The following is a 22,002-nucleotide window of genomic DNA, read 5'->3' on the forward strand; positions in this document are numbered from 1 at the left end:
GCCATGTGGAAACCCCTAAAAGATAACCTGTCCTACATAGAAACATACATAGAAAATACAAGTAGGAATGGGCCATTTGGACCTTCGAGCCTGCTCCACCATTCATTATGATCATGGCTGATCATCAAATTTAATACCGTGATCCTGCCTTCCCCCATATTCCTTGATCCCTTTAGCCCCAAGAGCTATATCTAATTCCATCTTGAAATTACATAGTATTTTGGCCTCAACTACTTCCTGTGGTTATGAATTCCACAGATTCACCACTCTCCGGTGAAGAATTTTCCCGTCATCTCAGTTCTAAAAGGTTTACCCTTATCCTCAAACTATGACCCCTAGTTCTAGACTCCCCCATCATCAGGAACATTCTTGCTGAATCTACCCTGTCTAATCCTGTTAGGATTTTATAAGTTTCTATGAGATCCCCTCTCACCCTTCTAAACTCCAATGAATATAATCTTAACTGACTCAGTCGCTCCTCATATGATAGTCCCGCCATCCCAGAAATCAGCCTGGTAAACCTTCATTGCACTCCCTCCATAGCAAGAACATCCTTCCTCCGATAAGGACACCAAAACTGCACACAATACCGCAGGCATGGCCTCTCCAACACTCTATACAATTACCGTAAAACATCCCCATTCCTATACTCAAATCCTCTCGCTATGAGGGCCAACATATCATTTGCCTTCTTTACTGCCTGCTGTATCTGCGCGCTTACTTTTAGCAATTGATGTACGAGGACACCAAGGTCTCACTGAGTATCCACCTCTCTCAATTTACACCCATTGAAATAATAATCTGCCTTCCTATTTTTGCTACCAAGGAGGATAACCTCACATTTATCCCAATTATACTGCATCTATCATGCATGTGCCCACTTACTCAGCCTGTCCAAATCATACTGAAGTATCTCTGCATCCTCCTCACAACTCACCCTCCCACCCAACTTTTATTACCTGCAAATTTAGTACCCTCATCCAAATAATTAATATATAATGTGTACAGTTTGGATCCTACCACAGATCCCAGCGGTATCCCACTATTTTCTAAATACTGCACTATTAAGTCCTTGATAATGGGCTCTAGCAACTTTCCTACTACCGACGTGAGGCTCACTGCTTTCCCTGATTTCTCTCTACTTTCCTATTTGAATAGTGGGCTTATATTAGCTACCCTCCAATCTGTAGGAACCATTCCAGAGTCCAAAGAATTTTGGAAAATGACCACCACTGGAACTACTATTTCTAGGCTACTTCTTGAAGTACTTTGGGATGAAGATTATCAGCCCTGGAGATTTATCCTTCAATTCCATTAATTTCCCCAAAACCATTTCTCTACTACTACTGATTTCATTCAGCTCCTCAGTAAAACGTGTGTTTCTCAGAATCTCCAGTACATTATTCATGTCTTCCTTTGTGAAGACAGAAGCAAAGTACGAATTTAGTTCCTCAGCCATTTCTTTGTTCCCTGTTATGAATTCATTCGTTTCTGACTGTAAGGGGCCTACATTTGTTTTTGTCAACCTTTTTTTCTTTACATACCACAGATGTTTGCTTCCAGGTTTCCAGGAAGACCTCATTGACAGGCACTCCGTGCCTAATCAGAGTAGGGAGGGAGGTGCTACTGAGATCCAGCCCCTGCATTTTCATCCAAACCTCTACCACCCTTCTAACTGCAACATCTCCTTCCCTCGACTCCGATCCAGCCCTCATTCACCTACAGCTTAGGTTCCTTTCTGATCCTGGGCCCCTGGTGGGTGCATTGTTGGCAGGTACCATCGCTCCCCTAATGGTGCTGATGGCAAAGATGACCTGCCGGCCTCAGATTTGTTGGCATCTCTCAGGAGGTCCTTGGTCCCAGGGAAGGCCCGTTGCTGGCCACTTAAGTGCCTGATTGGCAGTTATGGTGGGCCTTCCCCAATGGAGGCGATGTGGAACTATTGCATGCTAATCAGCCAATGGGTGAGACCACCACCCCCCCCCCCTCCTCCCCCCCCCATTGCCTGGAATAAAATCTGCTAAATCAGTCAGAGAATATAGACCTGGAATTTCAATTGTGCCGGATTGGCGTTGCAAATACTTCATGAATTCATTCACTTCTTAAAAATTAATTTAGAGTACCCAATTTTTTTTTTCCAATTAAGGGGCAATTTAGTGCGGCCAATCCACCTACCCTGCACATCTTTGGGTTGCCAGGGTGAAACCCACGCAGACACGAAGAGAGAGTGCAAACTCCAGACGGAAAGTGACCGAGGCCGGGATTCGAACCCGGGTCCTCAGCGCTGTAGGCAGCCGTGCTAACCACTGTGCCACCTGCCGCCTATGAATTAATTCACATGGTCACATGGATCAGGAGAGATTCATGCTGGCGACTTACTATCAGATGACTGATGTAGAGCCAGTGCTACCTGTGCACCTGTTTTGTGGGTGACATGGAGAACTGGTCATCACTTTACACTTAAAGGCAGCCTCCATCTGTCAAAGGAGAGAAGCACCATAACTGCAGTGAGGAAGAAAGGCCTGAAACTGGAGCTTGGTGGTTGGCAGGAGGGAGATCCTGCACCCAAACAAGGCGTTCCATCAAACATGCATGCCAATGGGAAGAGGTAACTCACAAGGTCAATGCCTTGAGCATAGCTACCCAGATATGGCTGAAATGTCATCAAAAACATTTCAAAACCACAACAGGTTGTCAAGGCATGAACCCAAACTTTCAACTCATTTACACTCTCCTCACATCTGCAGAATTGCAGTGTCATTATTCACAATTCTCCCCGGTCCAGGTCCTTTCATGCTTCTGTAATCATGGCACCACAGTTTACTGTACCCCCCTTCTGCTCACACACTCTGCACCTCTTTCTCTCAGCACTATAGCAGCACGGTAGCATTGTGGATAGCACAATTGCTTCACAGCTCCATGGTCCCAGGTTCGATTCCGGCTTGGGTCACTGTCTGTGCAGAGTCTGCACATCCTCCCCGTGTGTGCGTGGGTTTCCTTCGGGTGCTCTGGTTTCCTCCCACAGTCCAAAGATGTGCGGGTTAGGTGAATTGGTCATGATAAATTGCCCTTAGTGTCCAAAACTGCCCTTAGTGTTGGGTGGGGTTACTGGGTTATGGGGACAGGATGGAGGTGCTGAACTTGGGTAGGGTGCTCTTTCCAAGAGCCGGTGCAGATTCGATGGGCCGAATGGCCTCCTTCTGCACTGTAAATTTTATGATTCTATGATTCACTATTGAAATGCTCTCTTCCATACCTCACAACTCACACAGGCACATTCTCACAATACCTCACAAGACTTCCCCAAATACACTTTCTTCTATCTGTCAGGAAAAGGTACAACAACAAATGTGAACGCAGGAAGATTCTGAGACCGCCTGCATATCCAGTCACCAGCCAGCCCTGGAGCTGACAGAGAAAGGGCGAGTAATGCCATGTAAGTGGAGACGCTGCAGTGTGTGTCCCATTGTCTTCATACCTTAGCATCTTCTTCCTTGCCCCCTCACCCTGACTATCTGCAGCCACTCGCCTCTCTCCAGTCTCCTTTCGCATTAAATGCTGACTCTCACCACTCTATTTGTTTCAGCATTTTCTGAAATTTGAAACAAAACTGAATTGAAAAGAAGGCAGGCATTGTGACATGGGTTTTGCCTTCCAGATCCACGACGTCAGAGTAGGATTTATGTCCATTCCCCTGAACCTGCCATTATTCAGCTTAAGTTTCCTGCATTGGGGAAGTTTCCTGCATTGGGGACATGATGGGCCTCGTTTTTGGATTCACAAGTATTGGGAAATCGATGGCGGGGTCATTTATAGGTCATGAGCCTGCTCGAGGTGGCAGCACACTGGCTGAATTTTACAGAAAGGAGACCAATGAGTACGTCGTCTTCACATTCACTGTCCAATTAGGGATGAAGGGTGGGTTCCAGAAGCGGGAGATGTGGTTGGCAAAGAAATCCGACAGCCATGACAGGGTGACCAGTGAGCGCGCTGCTGAGATCAATCCACCAGGAATGACAGGGAAGCGCTGGAGCTGCTATTGGAATGGAGGAAGGAGCTGAAATCTCATTGGGCCTATGATGATCAGAGACATTCAAAACCAGGAATTTCACACTAAGTTGTGGCAAGGCTGTGACATGGGAACTCAAGTGCCTTACCATTTTCAGCCAGAAACATTTAGATTTCCTTCAGCTATGTAATGTAATCTTGACCTCCAGATGCGCTGCCGCCTCCTCTCACTTACGAGACTGCAGAAACAGAGCAGGGCCCGCATGACATCGGCACCATCTTTGTGCAGTTGCAATAATCATCATGAGGCCACTTCTTAATTAGCTTTATTGCATCCCCACCACTGCTGGGTGAGTTGCTGTCACTGTAGGATGTCCAAGCACCTCCAGGAAAAACACAAGGAGGTGGGAACCAGTCAAGGAGCTGATCCAATGCTTCTTAGTGCAATTTGTCCAGTGTCCAGCAACACCACCCACAACACCCCCGCACCCCCCAAAAAATAAATCCCCACCACCCATCCCACCTTCATGTGGCTGGAAAGATTCTTGACCATGTATTCATAGCAGGATCCCTGCCAGAAAGCAGATGTCTGCCACTGCCCCAAAACATGAAAATATTTGAAAATGCATGTATGGAGGTCAGATGAGGTAACTAATGATCCTCAAATAATGAGCCTATGTCCCTTATAATACGAAGCCTGTACTCATAATTTATATTTATATATGGAAAAGTTTCCTTGAAGTGCTAGTGTCTGTAGAATCATGGGGGTAGAAGAAAAACCGTATTGTGCCCATATTTCAGAATGTCCCTTGCCACAAGCACCTGAAAGACAGTCAGTGCCATTTTGGGTTGGGTGATATTTAGGAGTCCCTCTTGGCTGCCTGAAGCAGATGGTAGACTCCAGGTCTATGTTAATGAGAAGCTTTATGCTTCTCTGAGGACCACACGTGGAAATTTGTCAGGTTGCTGGGCCTGCTCTATTTCATGCATAGTTTCCTTCTGCAGCCAAACCTTAAAGATACCGTGGGAGCTGGGTCACTACCATAAATGCTCTACATCTGAACTATGAGCTACTACCTCAAAAATGGGCCAAAACCAATTTCTCGGCTACTTTCTGTTTTCGTTCCAAGTACTTGTATTCTTGGTAGAGATAGAGAGTTGAGATGTATGAAAATTATGAAGATCACAGTTTGATAGATTGGAGCGTATAATAAAGCTTCAACACAGAATTCAGCAAGTGACCTGTAGGAACAGAGAATTTTGAACATCTAGACTTCCTTCAGGTTCAGTATCTTAGGTTTCTTGCATTCAACCTGTGCAGTCAATAATTTCAGCAACAGTTACAGTAAAACTCCTTTAAGTTACCCATGCCATCATTTTGATCGTACTCTGCCGTCATATTGAAAGACTCCAAAACATATTCGAATAGAACAAGAAGATTAATAGTGATTGCTAAGAGATAAGGCTGTGAACACCCTTCTATAACTTGCCATGATGAGCAATTTCATTAACATTGTAAAAGGTTGTTTACTGCTCGTCGGATTTGGCTCATTTTATAAACGTCTTCATAAACATTAACCAGCACAGATGTCCCGCTTTATTTTACTTGGACAAATAATTTTTATTATGGACAAAGACAGTAGAGAATACAGCAGTTAATTAATTCTCTTTTAATAAGGATGTTAATTTAAATGAAACACTTTCTAAGGAAAGGATTTATTCCCCATGTATTCTACAGAACCTATTTAATAGGAACACAGGGACAAAAGTAATCTTTTGCCACAGTAGGACATTGGGTCCCATTAAAATGTGATGCTTTCTAATAATAGAAAACATTTTTGCTTGGTAATGCAGTTACTTATTCAAGGCACAGATAAAAAGGGGTGGAAAGTAGGCATTCTGCCTAGCCGAGTCAGAAGTAATAAACCTTCTGCTCAAATGACACAATCAAATCAAAATCATAATTGTAGATTGTTGGATTCCTCTGTGTACAGCAGAATGTTGCTGACTGACATAGATAGAGAGCTGATTTTATTTAAAGTGTAATGAAAACGCTGCACTGGGGCACCAGATACAAATGTTATATTGGGCAATATCACAATGAATCACTTGCCTGTGGTTTTAGTTGGAGTTTAGAGTCATTGAAACAACCACAATATTAAATCTTTTGCTGATGACAGTGACAAAACAGATGTTTATAATGACAGAACTGGGATACTTGCTGGCAGTTTCTTTCTATTTTCTAGCACATACCTTTAATAGATGGAGTAATAAAGAAGATTATTTCAGGTGACATATTACTCTTACTCTTTTGAAAATGGGTTTGCACTGTGTGTTTGTGCTGATAGCAGCAATAGTGCGTTTGTGCTGATAGCATTTGTCACAAATACAAACATTTCCAGGGGCCTTATAATTTTGGGGTAGGTTTAGTTTTGCACATTCTGTTCTTTTTCAAAACTGTTGTGTTTATTTCTTGAATTGACATTAGCCCCAAACCAGAAAGAGAAACAGAAGTGCACAGTAAAGCAAAAATAGTACAGAGGGGACAAAGAAGGAAGCAAAGAAGCAGAAAGACACAGGGGCAGATTTTCAAAGGGCCACACCATCAAGAATCGGTGTGTGTGGGCTTAGGAAATCATGGTTCCAGAGCGTGTCTCATGATCCTAATGCTTCCGAGTCAGCCATCAATTAGCAGCCCTATAACTTCTGAAAGGGGCAAAGGGGCCTGTCAGTTCGGGATTGGAAGTTTCTTTTTTTTTTCTCTGGTGAACTTGGAGTGCATTGGGACCCTTTGAAACAAACTGACGGATCAATTATCGCCAGCAAGAGCGCTGCTCCTAATCTTGTCCTCCATGTTCTGTCGCATTTGACCTCTCGGCTGTCTGAGGACCCGCTTGAATTGACAAGGCAGCAGCAGTTCCCAACATGGCTGCTGCCTGCCTTTACAGCTGGCGCCAGGAAATCAGTGCCCGCCTCCTGGAGGCACTCAGCACTGACTGCCTCCTGGCTAATTAGACCATTTATACTTAAAATAGCCTTATGAGAATGACACAGCATGGCGTGGGTTTGGGACCTAGATGAATTCCAGGTGTTGGGTTCCTGATGTTAACAATCCTTCCTCTAAACTTGGCAACATAAAGACACCACTGACAGATATGGGGCTGCCAATACTCCTTGATTTATCGCGTGCAACACCGTGGGAATTTGACCAGTCACGTAATAAATTTGTATTTCTAACTGGACGAATGAGTAATTTTGTGCATATTGTGATTATGCAAGTAATAACTAAAAACAAAGACTTGGAGATTAAATTGAACTTGAAAATGGACAAAAATCCTGAAGTTATCACATCTGCTGCCAGTTGGAAGAGGTTAATGTGAGGCACCACCTCCCTGAACATGGCTGCAACTAGAGAAAGTTGAAAAGCCTCACCCGAATTAGCAAGGTAAGATTTCTAGCTTTCACTTCAATCACTACTCCCCACACCACGAACACCAGCAGCCTCACTGCTCATAACATTCCCCTCGCCATTGTCCTTCATTTTTTCTACAATTGTAGCGTGTCACCACTTTCTCCTATTCTCACAATTTGTACACTCTACTCCAACCAACATTGTAACTCACTTCTCCACACTACAAATCATCCATACAATATGCAAATCATTCTATGAAAGGTACATTCTCAAAACCACTCAGAAGGTTGTTGGTCATGATACTCTCTTCTTTCATGCAGAAGTAAGTTGAGCGCAAGGTGTGGTCGGAGGCATTGATTGGAAAAGGTGTGCCCACCTATGCACCCTTTCCTTTGTGGGAGAAGTCACGCCTGTCATCGTGCTCAGAGGCAGAGTCATGTCTGTGATGAGTGGCAGCATTGGGGGAAACAATTCACAAGGTATCCTCATACATGATCACCTTTTACCCTTCATCTATCTCACTTTGCTCACATGGTATGACAAACGATAGATGCTTTCCGTAATTGCTTATTTCCCTCGGCTCTATTTTGGCCACATCTTTTAGTTCAAGTGCTGAAGATGTCTGTGCCCCTGTGACACTTCAGAGACAAGTGGGCAGCCTTCTTGATGTAGCATGCCCCATTTCAGAGACTGACACCAAGCATAGGTAAGATAATAAGTGCAGAATGAGCTCATGTCTGCCACCTGCCATATATAACCCATAAGCAGCCATGTTACCTTGTGTGATGACATTTCTCGGCCAAAATATTCCAAGTAAAGCAAAACAAAAAATCATGGTTAAAATCTTACCTGTAAATAGAATAATTTGTGATAATTCCATTAGGTTTTTCAGGTGGAAGCCATTTGACTTCTACAACTGCTGACCCAACTGCTGTTATGATGGGTGGCTGTTGGTTCTGAGGTGGTGCTTCCGCTGTCTTCACAAATGCTCGTTTACCAACTCCACAGCCATCTAAATCAACAATATTATATTTAAGTCAACTAAAACCTAAGGACTAAATATTAAACAACTATTTAGTATCCATATACATTTTATCAAATGTCAAGGCTGAATTCTGAACTGCTGCAAAAATCCTCTGTAAATTAATCTTACAAGCGGATGCCAGAAAATTGATCCATTGCAGCTTACTTCGAATGTGTATCTCATTATTTTTTGATTCAGGTTCCCTGCCAGTAGGTAGAGTTCTCGCATAGAGGAGGCATCCCATCCTACAATTATTGCCCCCACCTCGCCGTAACCACCGCGGCTGTATCGCCACAACTTACTCCCTTCAATATCCACTCCCGCTTCTCAATACCCACTCGCCCCCCCCCCCCCTGCCCCCCACCGTCACTGCAAGATTCCCCTCTCAATTTCCGCTGCCCGTCACAGCCGTGTTCCCCCTTTCAACGGCCTTGATGCTATCCCCCTCCCACCACACATAACGGGAAATGAACTGGGCTCCCCAGAGGGCTTGCCCCGGCACTGCTCCTCTGGCACAGGTGGCAATGCCAACCTGGCAGTGTTGACCAGTGGCAAGGACAGTGCTGGGGCAGTGCCCGGGCGCAGTGCCCAGGGAGGCCCCTCATACCCCCCGGGGGCTATTATGACCTTGGCACCACTGCTAGAAACCCTCAACCGATTCCCGTCTCTCGCAATATTTTGTGCTCGTGTCACTGTTCTCGCTGACCACGAACACAGATGCAAAATTTCCCCAGAATGTGCACAAGCTTTATAATGTCTACAAAATTTATTTAAATAAAGGCAGTAATTTCAACACTCAATTTTCCAAGCTTTGGGTAGCAAGCGCCTGTGCATTATGTCCACCTATTCAAAGTGGGCATTATACAGCAAGCAGTGTTCCTGACATATGGGAACAATTTCTGAAAAGAACACAAACATTTTCTTATAATGGTAATTGAGAACAATGGGCGGGATTCTCCGGGGGTGAATCCCGCCCCGCCGCGCCGACTGCCGAATTCTCCGGTGCGGGGTTTTGGTGGGGGCGAGAATCGCGCTGCGCCGGTCGGAGGCCGATAGCAGCAGCCCCCCCCCCGGTGATTCTCCGCCCTGCGATGGGCCGAGCGGCCGCCCGTTTTCAGCCGGTCCCGCCGGCGTAAATTAAACCAGGTTCGTACCGGCGGGACCTGGCTCTGCGGGCGGTCCGCAGAGACCTCGGGGGGTGGGGGCGTGGGGGGGGGATCTGGCCCTGGGGGGTGCCCCCACGGTGGCCTGGCCCACGATCGGAGCCCACTGATCCGCGGGCAGGCCTGTGCCGTGGGGGCACTCTTTCCCTCCGCGCCGGCTGCTGTCAACCTTCGCCATGGCCATCAAGGGGAAGAACCTCCCCGCGCATGCGCCAACTCACGCCGGCCCACAGAGGCCCTCCTGCGCCGGCTGGCACGGCGCCAACCCCGCCGGTGCCAGCCTCGCCCCTGAAGATGTGGAGGATTCCGCACCTTCTGGGCGGCCTGACGCCGGACTGGTTCACGCCACCCCTCGACGCCAGTATGGCCCGCCCCACCGGGTAGAGGAGAATCCCGCCCCAGAATACAGTTTCTGACCTTCCACATTTTCTGACTGGTTGGTGGTTTGATTTGGCGGTGGGGTCTGGTGCACGTCTCTCACTTACTGGGCCCTTTCCTCTGGTTCCTGCTACTCCCCAGCCTCACTCAATAATCCCCTGCATCTACCATTCACCAGCCTTACTTACTGGCCCCAAACCCTTGCCACTCTCTGACCTTGGTTACTGAGCTCTTGACGATGATAGATGATGCGGGGGAGTGCAGGTTACTGTGGCAGGAGTTGGGAGCAATGGAGTGGGGAGGGTAGAATGGCATGATGGAGTGGCTGACATGGTAGGGGAGAGGGATGGGAGAGAGGTGAAGGGATTGAAGGTGGTAAATGGGAGATGGCATGGGAGGAGGTATATATAGACAAAGGCAATGGGAGTGGGATACAGGATTGGAGGGAGGGAGAGGGGAGTCAAGAATAATTAGTGGTACTTTGGAACCATCTGGATAAGAAAATACAATGCATGGCCTACATGACCCAAATCATCAAAGGCACCTTCATTCAGAGTGACGACTACCTGCGGCCCAGAGCAGATCACTTGCTTCCGCCATGAGTAATGCAACCTTGTACTAGCCACAAGCAGAACTTGAATATAATAAACCCTGTGCAGTTGAAATGATCATTATAGACCACAGAAGCTGCTTCGCCACAATTTTAGAGTGAGTAATACAACAGCCTGGAGAGCATGTCGACTCTTTCATAAACAACTTATACTTTTAGCTGAAGACTGTGACTATGACGACCTAGTCAGAGCTCATACAAGACTGAATAGTAGTCAAGAGTGGCTGATGATCGCCTTTTGGACAGGCAAAAGAAAACCTGACTTGAGAAAAGAGCATCCAAATAATCAGGAAGTCTGAAATTCACCAACAGTTTACATGGCGAGGTACAAGCCATGGTACAGTCCTATCCCATGACCTAACTTACAAAAATAGAAAATGGTGAGGCTAACATACAACATTTACAAAGACCGGGTTGCCATTAACTAAACATTTGCTACATGTTACCATAGAACTAGTTTGAATCCATGATGGGTGAAATGTTTCATGTCAAATTAGCACATTCAAAAAGGAGTATATTATTTTAAGCTACTTGCAATCTAAACAGAAGGGATGAATGAAATTAATTAAAATTGCTTATTGTCACAAGTAGGCTCCAAATGAAGTTACTGTGAAAAGCCCTCAGTCACCACATTCCGGCGTGCGTTCTTTAGGCTGTTTCTCCACACCCTCATTACTATCAAACTCAAACATGCAAAACTATCAGGTAAACTCCTAAATGACAATAGGAACCAATAATGTTCTGTCTTACCTGGCTGACATGCCTGAACTCTTATCTCATAGTCTGTAAACGGATTCAGTTCTTCCACTAATAAGAAATGATAATGACCAGCAGGATGAATAGTTGATTGGGCAGTCCCAAGGTTCAAAGTAACATTATAAAGCAAGGGGGCTGTGGTATTGAAAACACCTACAAGCGATGAAAAAAAAGTACAAAATAAGTTCAATGGCACTGCTCATCAAAGTAAACTGAGCCTCAAAATCGCACAACTCATTTTTCTTTCAATCTTTTTTTCCTACTCCAATACGCATGGCTTTCTGGGTTTAGAATTCCCTCAGAGCTGCTGAGGCCCATCATCATAATTTCCCCAGAAGAGTGAAGGAAACCCTGGTTGCATATATAAACAAGTTTTCTGCCTCATTTCTGGCAAAGTTTTGATTGTGCTGTATAACTGTTCTAAGGTATTTCCAAGGGCTTATCTGAGGGCTTAAGTGGGTCGGTGCAGACTTGATGGGCCGAATGGCCTCCTTATGCACTGTATGTTCTATGTTCTAAGCCATGCTGTAAATCACAGCATCCTGATTTCCCTCTATTAATGTTTTCAACTTTAGTGATGCCTTCCACTAGAGATTTTATTCAGCCCTTTCACCTTGGCTTCCTAATTCTTTAAAAAGACAACGGTCCACAACCTATGATTCATCACTAATTGGCAATCTCATTCCGAGAGGCTACAAAGAGTGCTGGTGTAAAAAAAATTAAAAGAAAAACACATTTGTGCAGTAGAGGTAATCTTCTGAGGTTAATGTTAAAGCCGGTTATTGCTTCACATGTTTTCTGGGATTGTTTGGTGCTGGCATTGAATGAAACACATGGGAGAATATTCCATTATTCAGCACTGAAATTCCTTATCTCGAGAAACATAACATTTACCCCAATTTTCTTTAAATCGTAGTTCAACAACAGTGCTCATTAATAGTTTAATCTCCTGTGAGAAACTGCAACTTGTACCTATTAATTCTGTCAATTCTCCCGATAGGAAGGCAGCATCTGCAATAAATTCTTTCGGAGTAAATTACGATCTTGGGCATAATTTAGTGTCTGTGACAGGATTCCCCCTGCCAACCCCCCCCCACCCCCCCCCCCCACCCCCCCCCATCCCCCCCCCAACACCCCCCCCCCCCCTACCCCCCCCCCCCCCCCCCTCACCCCCCCCCCCCCCCCCCCCCCGGATATAACTACCGGTTAGAGAATCGCTGGTAGGCCCAGGTCACTTTTGTCTAGGAGGCCCGACCCTATGTAAATGCAATCGAGCATTTTGTTGGTCAATTCCGGCCTGCTGTGCAATCACGGCTTCAATAGGGCAGAAATTCCATTCCATTCCTCCGCTCAATCCCTGTAGCCCTGCCCATTTATTTCCTTCAAGTACTTATCCAATTTCCTTTTTAAATTCTTGATCATCTCTGCCTCCATCACTCTGATGAGATCATATCACTCAATGGGTAAAAATAAAAGTTCTTCCTCACATGCCCCTTTCATCTCCCACCCAAATTGTTTCAAAATTAATGTTGGCAGATGAGTTATGTGGTTTGACAAGTTTTTATTTTTCACCACTTATTTTTAAGAATTTAGGAATACAAATCTTTCAAATTTAGCACAAGCCTTAATCCATTCTGGCTATAGCCAAGACATCACACTTTAGTTTGTTAGCATTCACTGTAATGACCTTTTTCATTATTTAGAACAATGAAGCATGGATAGTTAATTCAAGATTTATGAAGCTGAAATGTATGCAGAGAGCAAGTTGATTATTACTTTATCTTTACAAATGGAAGAAGTTAAATTATTAAACTTCCTTGATTAAAAAAAATGTCACTGCACATGTATCACTTACAACGATACATGGTTTTAGTCTTCATTCTTTGTGATCTATAAGTGGTCAAATTTAACCTTTGTGGTGACAAATACCTTAAATGTAATACTCAGTAATAGATGGGTTAATATCCAATAAGCAGTTTCAACATTATTAATTTTTTCACGTTAACTGTTAAATAGCTTATTATGATAGATCAGTATCAATCTGCTCCTCTTTGTAGGAAATTTGAACTTAACCCTCCCACGTTTTATTATCACCCCAAAATGTCGATGCTCACCCTGCCTCCAGAGGCAGGTCGGTAGTTTGGGCCTCAGATCGGTCATGTGGGAGTGAGAAGATAGTGTAGGCCGACAGTGGGTTTTAGGTGTGCCACCTCTGTCGTGTTGGGTGTTCTGATGTACAAACGATCCAACACGGCTGGAGATGGTGTAACTCAATTTTATTAACTACTCAACTGTAACAGCACATTGCTAACTTGGGTATGTGCATTACCAGCTAATCTGTGGACCCTGTCCTATCACTATCTGGGTGAGGCACTCAGCACATGGTGAATGTCTGAGTGGCAGGCTCTGAGCTCGGTGCTCTGAGATGGCTGCTGCTGGAATGAGCGGGAACTGTAGTGTCCCCTGTTTTTATAGTGCGTGTGCTCTCACTGGTGATTGGCTGTGATGTTGTGTGTGTGTTGCTTGGTCCTACTGCATGTCCATCAGTGTGTGTGTGATTGCACCATGATATGCTGATCTAAATATCATGACAACCTCCTGGCTCCACGTGAAGATAACATTGTAAAAATAAAGCTATTTGTTTGCGGCTACTGGCTGGGCCAGGGAGAACTTTGAAAACTAAGTCGAGTAGACCTGGTACCTGGTTTGGTCAGCGCTACCCAATTTCCGCTACCATTGATGTATTCAAAGGCTGAATATCTGCTTAAAGGGCTGCTGGGACACCTGATTGTTGCTGAGGCCAAGGTGATGACTGATGTATTTCAGACATCCTTTGGACACAAAACTGGTGCATTTTGCCCTCATTTCCGACCCAAGATTAGGTGCAATTCCTCTTCCGATGCGTTTTAAATTGCATTCACCCAATGGTTTCTCTGGTCTGTAACAATATCTCTTTCTTGAGGACAATGAAGTCCTTCCTGGAACACAATCGCAATACTTGTGTATGCCAAACTGACACACATGCTAAGTATAATATTTCAGGTTCAGGCCTGAGGTCACTGAATAGGGATTATAAATTGCTGTGGGATATAGATTTCTATTTTTGCTACATGTAATTAAAACATAATCCAATAATGCCTCTCAAATATCTTGCTTTGGAAATGCTACTGAAAGAAATAACACTGTGGGCGGGATTCTCTGACTGATTCTCCGCTGGGTTGGAGAATCCCGCCTCCACCGGCTGCTGAATTCTCCGGCGCCGGGTAATTGGTGGGGGGTAATTGCGTCGCGCTGGTCGGGGGCCGTTGGCAGCGACCCCTCCTGTCGATTCTCTGGCCCGCGATGGGCCGAGTGGCAGCCCGTTTCCGGCCAGTCCCGCCGGCATAAATTATAACAGGTACTTACCGGCAGGACCTAGCTCCGCGGGCAGCCTCCGGGGTCCTCGGGGGGGCGTGGCGGGATTTGGACCCGGTAGGTGCCCCTACAGTGGCCTGGCCCGCGATCGGAGCCCACCGATCCAGGGGCGAGCCTATGCCGTGGGGGCACTCTATTCCTCCACGCTAGCCTCTGTAACAGTCCGCGATGGCCGGTGCGGAGGTGAACCCCCCTGCGCATACGCTGGGATGATGCGAGCACACGCTGGCGCTCCCGCGCATGTGCCAACTCGCACCGGCCGGCGGTGGCCCTTCGGTGCCGGTTGTTGTGGCGCCAAGCCCCTTCCGCGCCGGCCGGCGCGCGCATACCACTCTGCCGCCGGCCTAGCCCCTGAAGGTGCAGAGGATTCCACACTTGCGGAGCGGCCCAACGCCGGAGTGGTTCACGCAACTCCTTCACGCCGGAGTTGCCCGCCCCGCCGGTTCGCAGAGAATCCCGCCCTGTATTTTTAAATGGTAATATACCAGGTGGAGTCCAGCCTATGAAGAGTGAATATGGACTAGCCACTGTAACGTTATATGGAGCTGGAATTCTCTCTGGCGTTGATTTTGGTGTTTGAACAATGTAATTTTCACTTCTACCGCTCCCTCTTCTTGTGTTGGCTCGCAATTGGTACACATATCTAGAGAAAAATACAGCAAATGATTAACAGCAGAATTAATGTTATTTAATTCATTTTATAACATGCTATGTCTGGCTACAAATTCTGCACTTCTGATGTAAAAATAGATGGCTATGGGATTGGCATTCCTTGGTGTACTATTTTCAGCACATTGATGTGTTCGCCTTAAATTCCTGTGTCCAGTATTTTACTGGAGTCATTAACCCATTTATTTTGTAATTTGATGCCACATCACAATTAGTATTAAAATACTCCTCCTCCGCTTGTAAGATTTAATATGAGATGTAGAAATGGTACTTTTGCACTTATATTAATGTTTAGTTCAGCAACTTTCAATGTGTTTTAACTACTCAGATAAGGGAGATAAAAGAAAAGCTGACATAGAGCACAATCATTAAAACGCATCAATAAACAAGAGGAGTCACAAAAGACAGTAGGTGATTGAATATCACCAATATTTGTCTTTTAAGAGCTCTCCTAAAGATTTTTTAAAAATTTTAATGATTAAATATCACCACTGTTTGGCTTTTTAAGAGCAAGTCAAAGGATTCTTTCAGACTCTCACAGATTGGATATCACCAATAATCACTGCTTAAAAGCTTGTTAAAGATTTGCAAAAGTTTTACCTTGTGTTGGGCTGCAAGCCAGTATCTGTGTAGTTGAGATTTATACTTGCACCAGTGAAGATGGCTACATCATCACGCAGCAAATGATAATGTGTGATAATCCCATTTGACTTCATTGGCTCTGTCCAATAGAGTTCCACAATATTGGAGCTTACGACAACATGATGAGGCTTTGACCAAACTCCTAACAAGATAAATAAAGACAGTTTTTATGCATTGAGGAAGCATCAATTTTGCTGATTTGCACCCGAATTAACATTAACAAAAATAAAAATGTCTGAGACATAGGGCACGATCGAATGGCCAAGCTGCGCCCAAAAAACAGCTCGTTGCGGCGCAGTGTGGCCGAAGAGAGGGGGGAGACCTCTAACTTACTCGCAATGACTCGCAAGATCTAGGGCGTCATTCTCCGACCCCCCGCCGGGTCGGAGAATGGCCGTTGGCCGCCGTGAATCCCGCCCCCGCCCCCGCCGAAGTCTCCGCTCCCGGAGATTGGGCGGGGGCGGGAATCCGGCCGCGCCGGTTGGCGGGACCCCCCGCTGGATTCTCCGGCCCGGATGGGCCGAAGTCCCGCCCAGGAATTGCCTGTCCCGCCGGCGTAAATCAAACCTGGTATTTACCGGCGGGACCAGGCGGCGTGGGCGGGCTCCGGGGTCCTGGGGGGGGGGGCGCGGGGCGATCTGACCCCGGGGGGTGCCCCCACGGTGGCCTGGCCTGCGATCGGGGCCCACCGATCCACGGGCGGGCCTGTGCCGTGGGGGCACTCTTTCCCTTCCGCCTCCGCCACGGCCTCCACCATGGCGGAGGCGGAAGTGACTCTCCCCACTGCGCATGCGCGGGAATCTGACAGCGGCCGCTGACGCTCCCGCGCATGCGCTGGGAAACTGACAGCGGCCGCTGACGCTCCTGCGCATGCGCCGCATTTCCGCGCCAGCTGGCGGGGCAACAAACGCCATTTCCGCCAGCTGGCGGGGCGGAAATCCCTCCGGCGTCGGCCTAGCCCCTCAATGTTGGGGCTAGGCCGCCAAAGATGCGGAGACTTCCGCACCTTTTTGTCGGCGCGATGCCCGTCTGATTTGCGCCGTCTTTGGCGCCAGTCGGCGGGCATCCCGCCGTTGGGGGAGAATTTCGCATGTCTAATGCGATCCAGAGATGCAAACGTTTTAATTTTTTAAGGCGTTTCGGAAAGATTGTTCCTTTCCAGGAGTGATAATATAAGAAATAGGGCTTGGTTATTTTTATGAACAAACTTTATTTAAAGAAAAGAAAACAATATTTAAACAGCTCTGACTCCACTTATACAGGAAGGCAAAGGCAATCCTTGCATTTGCACACCCATAAAGTCTTTTAAAATTGAATTCATCTGAAAAATGGTTCTGTCTTAACTTTGTGCTGAATTAAGACACATTTACTTATGTTGAAGTCTTTCATGAATTACAATCACTTGAAATTAACCCGCAGATTACCAAAAGGTCCAGAGAAATATCTGTCCACTGGCCAACCACTATTACTGCTTCTTAAATTCAGACACTGTAATTAAACATTATTATTATGGTAAGAAAGTTACTCAAATATCAATGTAGCTTTATTGCTGTAATTCTAACCCAACAAAACTAAAATATACTTTTACAAATCAATTGTTATCAACAGTTACCAAAAAGAAACACTGGATGGGTTTTGATGGAAACCAGGCAGCTGAGGTCCTTGCACAAGACAGATGAGGACCTGATAAAGTTAAGTAAATCATATCTTATTTCTTGATCCCAATTGCAAGGGCTGATTTAGCACAGTGGGCTAAACAGCTGGCTTGTAATGCAGAACAAGACCAGCAGCGCGGGTTCAATTCCTGTTCCGGCCTCCCCGAACAGGCGCCAGAATGTGGCGACTAGGAGCTTTTCACAGTAACTTCATTGAAGCCTACTTGTCACAATAAGTGATTATTATTATTATTTTGACCTAGGACAGATCAAGGGAGCTTCTCCTGGCAGATTACGGCATATGAACAGTTTATAGGAAGGAAGTAAAGATACTTTGCTGGGTCAGAAACGTTCCTTTGTGGGATCAGGAGGTATAGGAGTTCTTCTCTGAGCCCCACAGAGATTATTATTATTTTTTTTTTTCATGGACTGTTGGTGACGTTGGTGAGGTCAGCATTTGTTGCTCACCCCGAACTACCTTGAAGGCGGTGAGCTGCCTTCTTGAACTGCAGTCCATTGGTTGCTTGCATACCCACAGTACCACTGAGAAGGGAGTTCCAGAGCATTGATCCGGTGACAGTGAAAGAAAGGCAATGTAGTTCCAAGTCAGGCTAGTGTATGGCTTGGACGGCAACTTCAGGTCGTTGTGTTCCCATGCATCTCTACACCTGTTATTCTAGCTGAGAGAGGTCCCAGGTTTAGAAGTTGCTGTCGAAGAAGGCTTGGGGAAGTGCAGAGTGCACTGTATATATAAGAAAAACTGCTGCCATCATACATCAGCGAAGGAATGAATGAATGTTTAAGTTGGTATGCCAATCAAATGGGCTACTTTACCTGGATGGTATTAATGGAAACCAGGCAGCTGGGGGTGGGGTGGGGGGGGGGGATCCTTGCACAAGACAGATGATGGCCTCATGAATTTATGTGAATCACATCCTATTTTTTCGATACCATCCCAATTGCATTTTAAAATGGGTCTAATCAAGGAAACTGCTGAGCATTGTTGGAGTGTTTTTGGAGGCGCACTCACCCAGGCAAGTGGATTGTTGCAGCCTTTGTATCTTGGACATTTTGTCCCAATTCACCAAGCCCTCAGGTAATTCCTCCCCAGTCACTGAACTCGAAGCTGACAGTCACTTGATACGTCCCAATTCTCAGTAGCTGCCATTCTGTAACCTTTCCTGCCCAGAGGCAGAATTACACTTTTGGGGTCCCTGCACTCTCCCTCTTTGCGAGAGACGCACATCATGCACTGCCCCCTGGTGATGTGACGGCTGGCCCCAATGATGTTGAATCCCACTCTCAATGAAGTTGGATATCACCCTAATGTCTTGAGCCCCCATGCCAATTGACGTTAATGCCCTCTGACCCTGCCCACCCTCAACTCACACAATGCAAGGTACAGAAACCCAAAATATTGCCCTCGCTGCCCAGTCGGGTTGCTGCCCAGACCAGCCCTCTCACTCTCAGCCTGGCTGCTTGGTCGAGTCGCCTCGTTCCTGCTGGCCATTGCTCCCCAGTTCTCCGAGTCACGGCAACGGCGCTTACCTGCCCTTATTTACACCTCCCGACTACTGATCCGGTCTCGCTTGGGTGGCCAAGCCTCGAGTCCCGACATCCATGTATGCTCCTGGCTGACTGCCTGGCTCTGCTGCTAGCTAATTGGCCTGGCCTTTGCTGTCTCTCGCTCTCGCTGCTCCATCCGGTTGCTGCCCGGCCCAGCCCTCTTACTCTCAGCTCTGCTTGGCTGGTCTCTGACTTTGGTCGAGTCACTTCGCTCCCGCTGCTCCCCTATTGCCCGAGACACAAGGCCAGTGCTTGCATGGCCTTCTTTACACCTCACTCCTTGGCTCTCGCTCGGGTGGCCAGACCTTCAGCCTTGACCCTCGATGACCGTGTGTGTTGCTGGCTATCTGGCTTGGGGGCCTCTGTTCTTTTTGGTCGGTTGCCCCACCTTCTCAGCCCTAGCCTGGAGGTTGAGAGTCTCCTTGGCTGTTGGCCAGTGCCTCCTCCTCGCCTCGATGAAGGCTTTGCAGCAGAGGCAGGCATTGACTTTTGGGGACACACTCCCAGCCACCTCTCAATATGGGCCGTCCATTGGCTGGGGCCCATGCTGCAGGGCTGTGTGTTTCATTGTAAGTCTGCTCCTGCTTCAGTCTTTAGGAAAACGGACTGGTGACAATTAAATAATAGTGGTTAAAACTGCTAACATTGTCCTTCTGTCGTTGATAGGTAAGAAATTAATTTGGTGGAATGGTTTTGCGCTGGAATCACTCAAGTTAAAATGTCTCTTTACTTCTGTTCACAATCTTCATTTCATATACCCTATTCTTTGTTCTTTCCCCCACCAGCCTCATCATTCTTTTGCTTTTGCTTTACTTTCTGTCTAACCTAAATTATCATTTTAGCTGTTCCTCACTGTAAAATGAAGGTTAAATTGTTCTACTTACCTAGTTTCTTCTTTATCCTAGCTCCCACTGTGCATTTTGGAGGTGAAAGCATGTTTTTAAAAAAAGCCATTTTTTCAGTCAACCAAAACCTCTGACTTGTCAGGCTGACATGGTTACATCATAGACACAAGATGGGGAATTTTGTGACCTGATTTTGACATACTAAACCAGGATCAAAGCTGCAAACTGAGATTATGCAGCACCGTGTTCCAGACCCCAAATTTGCTCATAAAAAAACCTTACTTAAATGCTGCAATTATTTCTCATACCTTCTGGCGAAGCTGGCAGAGTCCTGCCTGTTGCTGGCTGGCTTGTACTGCATCCAACAGAAGTACACGCAGTCACTGTGAAAGTGTAGCTTGTGTGCGGCTGGAGATCTGCAACAAACAGAGACAATTCATGACTTACATTCAATATTACTTATGCTCATCTAATGCTTACAATCATGGATGCACCATTACCATTGTGTTCGATAACTGTCATGAAGTGAGTTGTATCTTGCCCAGTGTTTCTCCCAATCTCCCTTGGTTTATGCCATTTCTCTGCGGTTTCTTCTGAACGGCTGCCAAATTTATGACAGCAGATCAGGAGAACCCTCACAGAAATTCTGCTGCTGGTGCTCACGTTGCACCTCCATGCATCATTTTATGTCCCCTAAGCAGGAATGATCTGTATACCAGTATTACTTCTAGTATTTTCACCTAATTCCAGAATTTCAACAAATCACTATAGTGTGCAGTTGGAGGGGAGGTGTCATTTATATATTGACCCAACTTATGCCCTGGGTTTTATGGCTTTTTGGTGGAACATTTAATCAATATGCACTGTTTATATGAGTGAATTCTATTTGGAACACACAAAAATTACTTGCACCATCAGCTTGATAGATAAATTCTACATTATAGCAGTTGCACATTGTAAGCGTCTCCATGTTGATTCCCTATTTGTCCTTTCTTTATATTTGCCATTATTCATTTTAATCTATGGATGCTTAATGGACATGTATCTTTCAGTCAAGTAGCAGAGAGAATGAAGAATTCAACAATTTGCAACATTGTACATGGTGCTGCTAACTTTGGACAGCAAAGCTCAGACTTTGTGACACCCAAGAGCTGTGGTGGGACTCAGTTCGATTGGTTGATGGAGGCTAAAGAATTAGCAAAAACTGCTGTATACTGCCTGGTAACAAGTGGTGATTGGATCCTGCCTGAGTGGGTTGATTTCCAAAGAACTAAGGAAAGCAGAGTTGAGGCCTGCACACAAACAGACAAAGAGATGCTCCCTCTCTTCTGTCTCTCTCCAGAAAGGCATTGAGTTGAAGTATTTCTGAACCCACAGAGAACCTGAATGAATGAATCTACAGTGTAAATCTCAAACTGAAAGCCGGGGTTGAAGTAAGGTGTGCTAGAAACAACCATATGAAGCAACAACTCTTATCTTTTACTTTTATCATCATTTTGTTTTGCACCCCTCTCCTTCCCTCTGTGTGTGTCTGCCTTGTGTGTGTGTATAAAGGGTGGGGACAAGTTCAAATGGTGGATTAGAAATTAGATAATAGTTCACCAGTTGTATTAGCTGCACACTTCATTATAGTTCTTGTTAGAAATAAAATGTAATTGTGTTTAAATTGACAAACCTGGTGACTGTAATTATTGGGCAGCCAACGGCCAAAGACTTTGGCTATTTTTCTAAAAATTATTTTATTAATTCAATTGTGTTGCAACTCTGGGTCAAGGGCGGCTGGAAATTACCGTGCCCTAGCCCAGAATGTCATAACAAAGTGTTTGATGTATGTTAAAGTGTGTGTAGTAAGTGTCTACA

At 45.8% G+C, this 22,002-nt stretch overlaps 1 protein-coding gene across 1 annotated transcript in view; it reads right to left on the minus strand.

The window, feature by feature from the left end:
- ush2a (Usher syndrome 2A (autosomal recessive, mild)) overlaps positions 1-22,002 on the minus strand; it is a 1,730,413-nt gene that overhangs the window by 245,371 nt on the left and 1,463,040 nt on the right. The window contains exons 58-62 of the mRNA XM_072506478.1: positions 20,451-20,558; positions 16,035-16,218; positions 15,251-15,408; positions 11,346-11,504; positions 8,270-8,432 (exon numbers count right to left, since the gene is read on the minus strand). Of these exons, the coding sequence (XP_072362579.1) occupies positions 8,270-8,432; positions 11,346-11,504; positions 15,251-15,408; positions 16,035-16,218; positions 20,451-20,558 (772 nt within the window). The remainder of the gene's footprint in view (positions 1-8,269; positions 8,433-11,345; positions 11,505-15,250; positions 15,409-16,034; positions 16,219-20,450; positions 20,559-22,002) is intronic.

This window comes from Scyliorhinus torazame, chromosome 1 (assembly GCF_047496885.1).
Source record: "Scyliorhinus torazame isolate Kashiwa2021f chromosome 1, sScyTor2.1, whole genome shotgun sequence".
Classification (NCBI taxonomy): domain Eukaryota; kingdom Metazoa; phylum Chordata; class Chondrichthyes; order Carcharhiniformes; family Scyliorhinidae; genus Scyliorhinus; species Scyliorhinus torazame.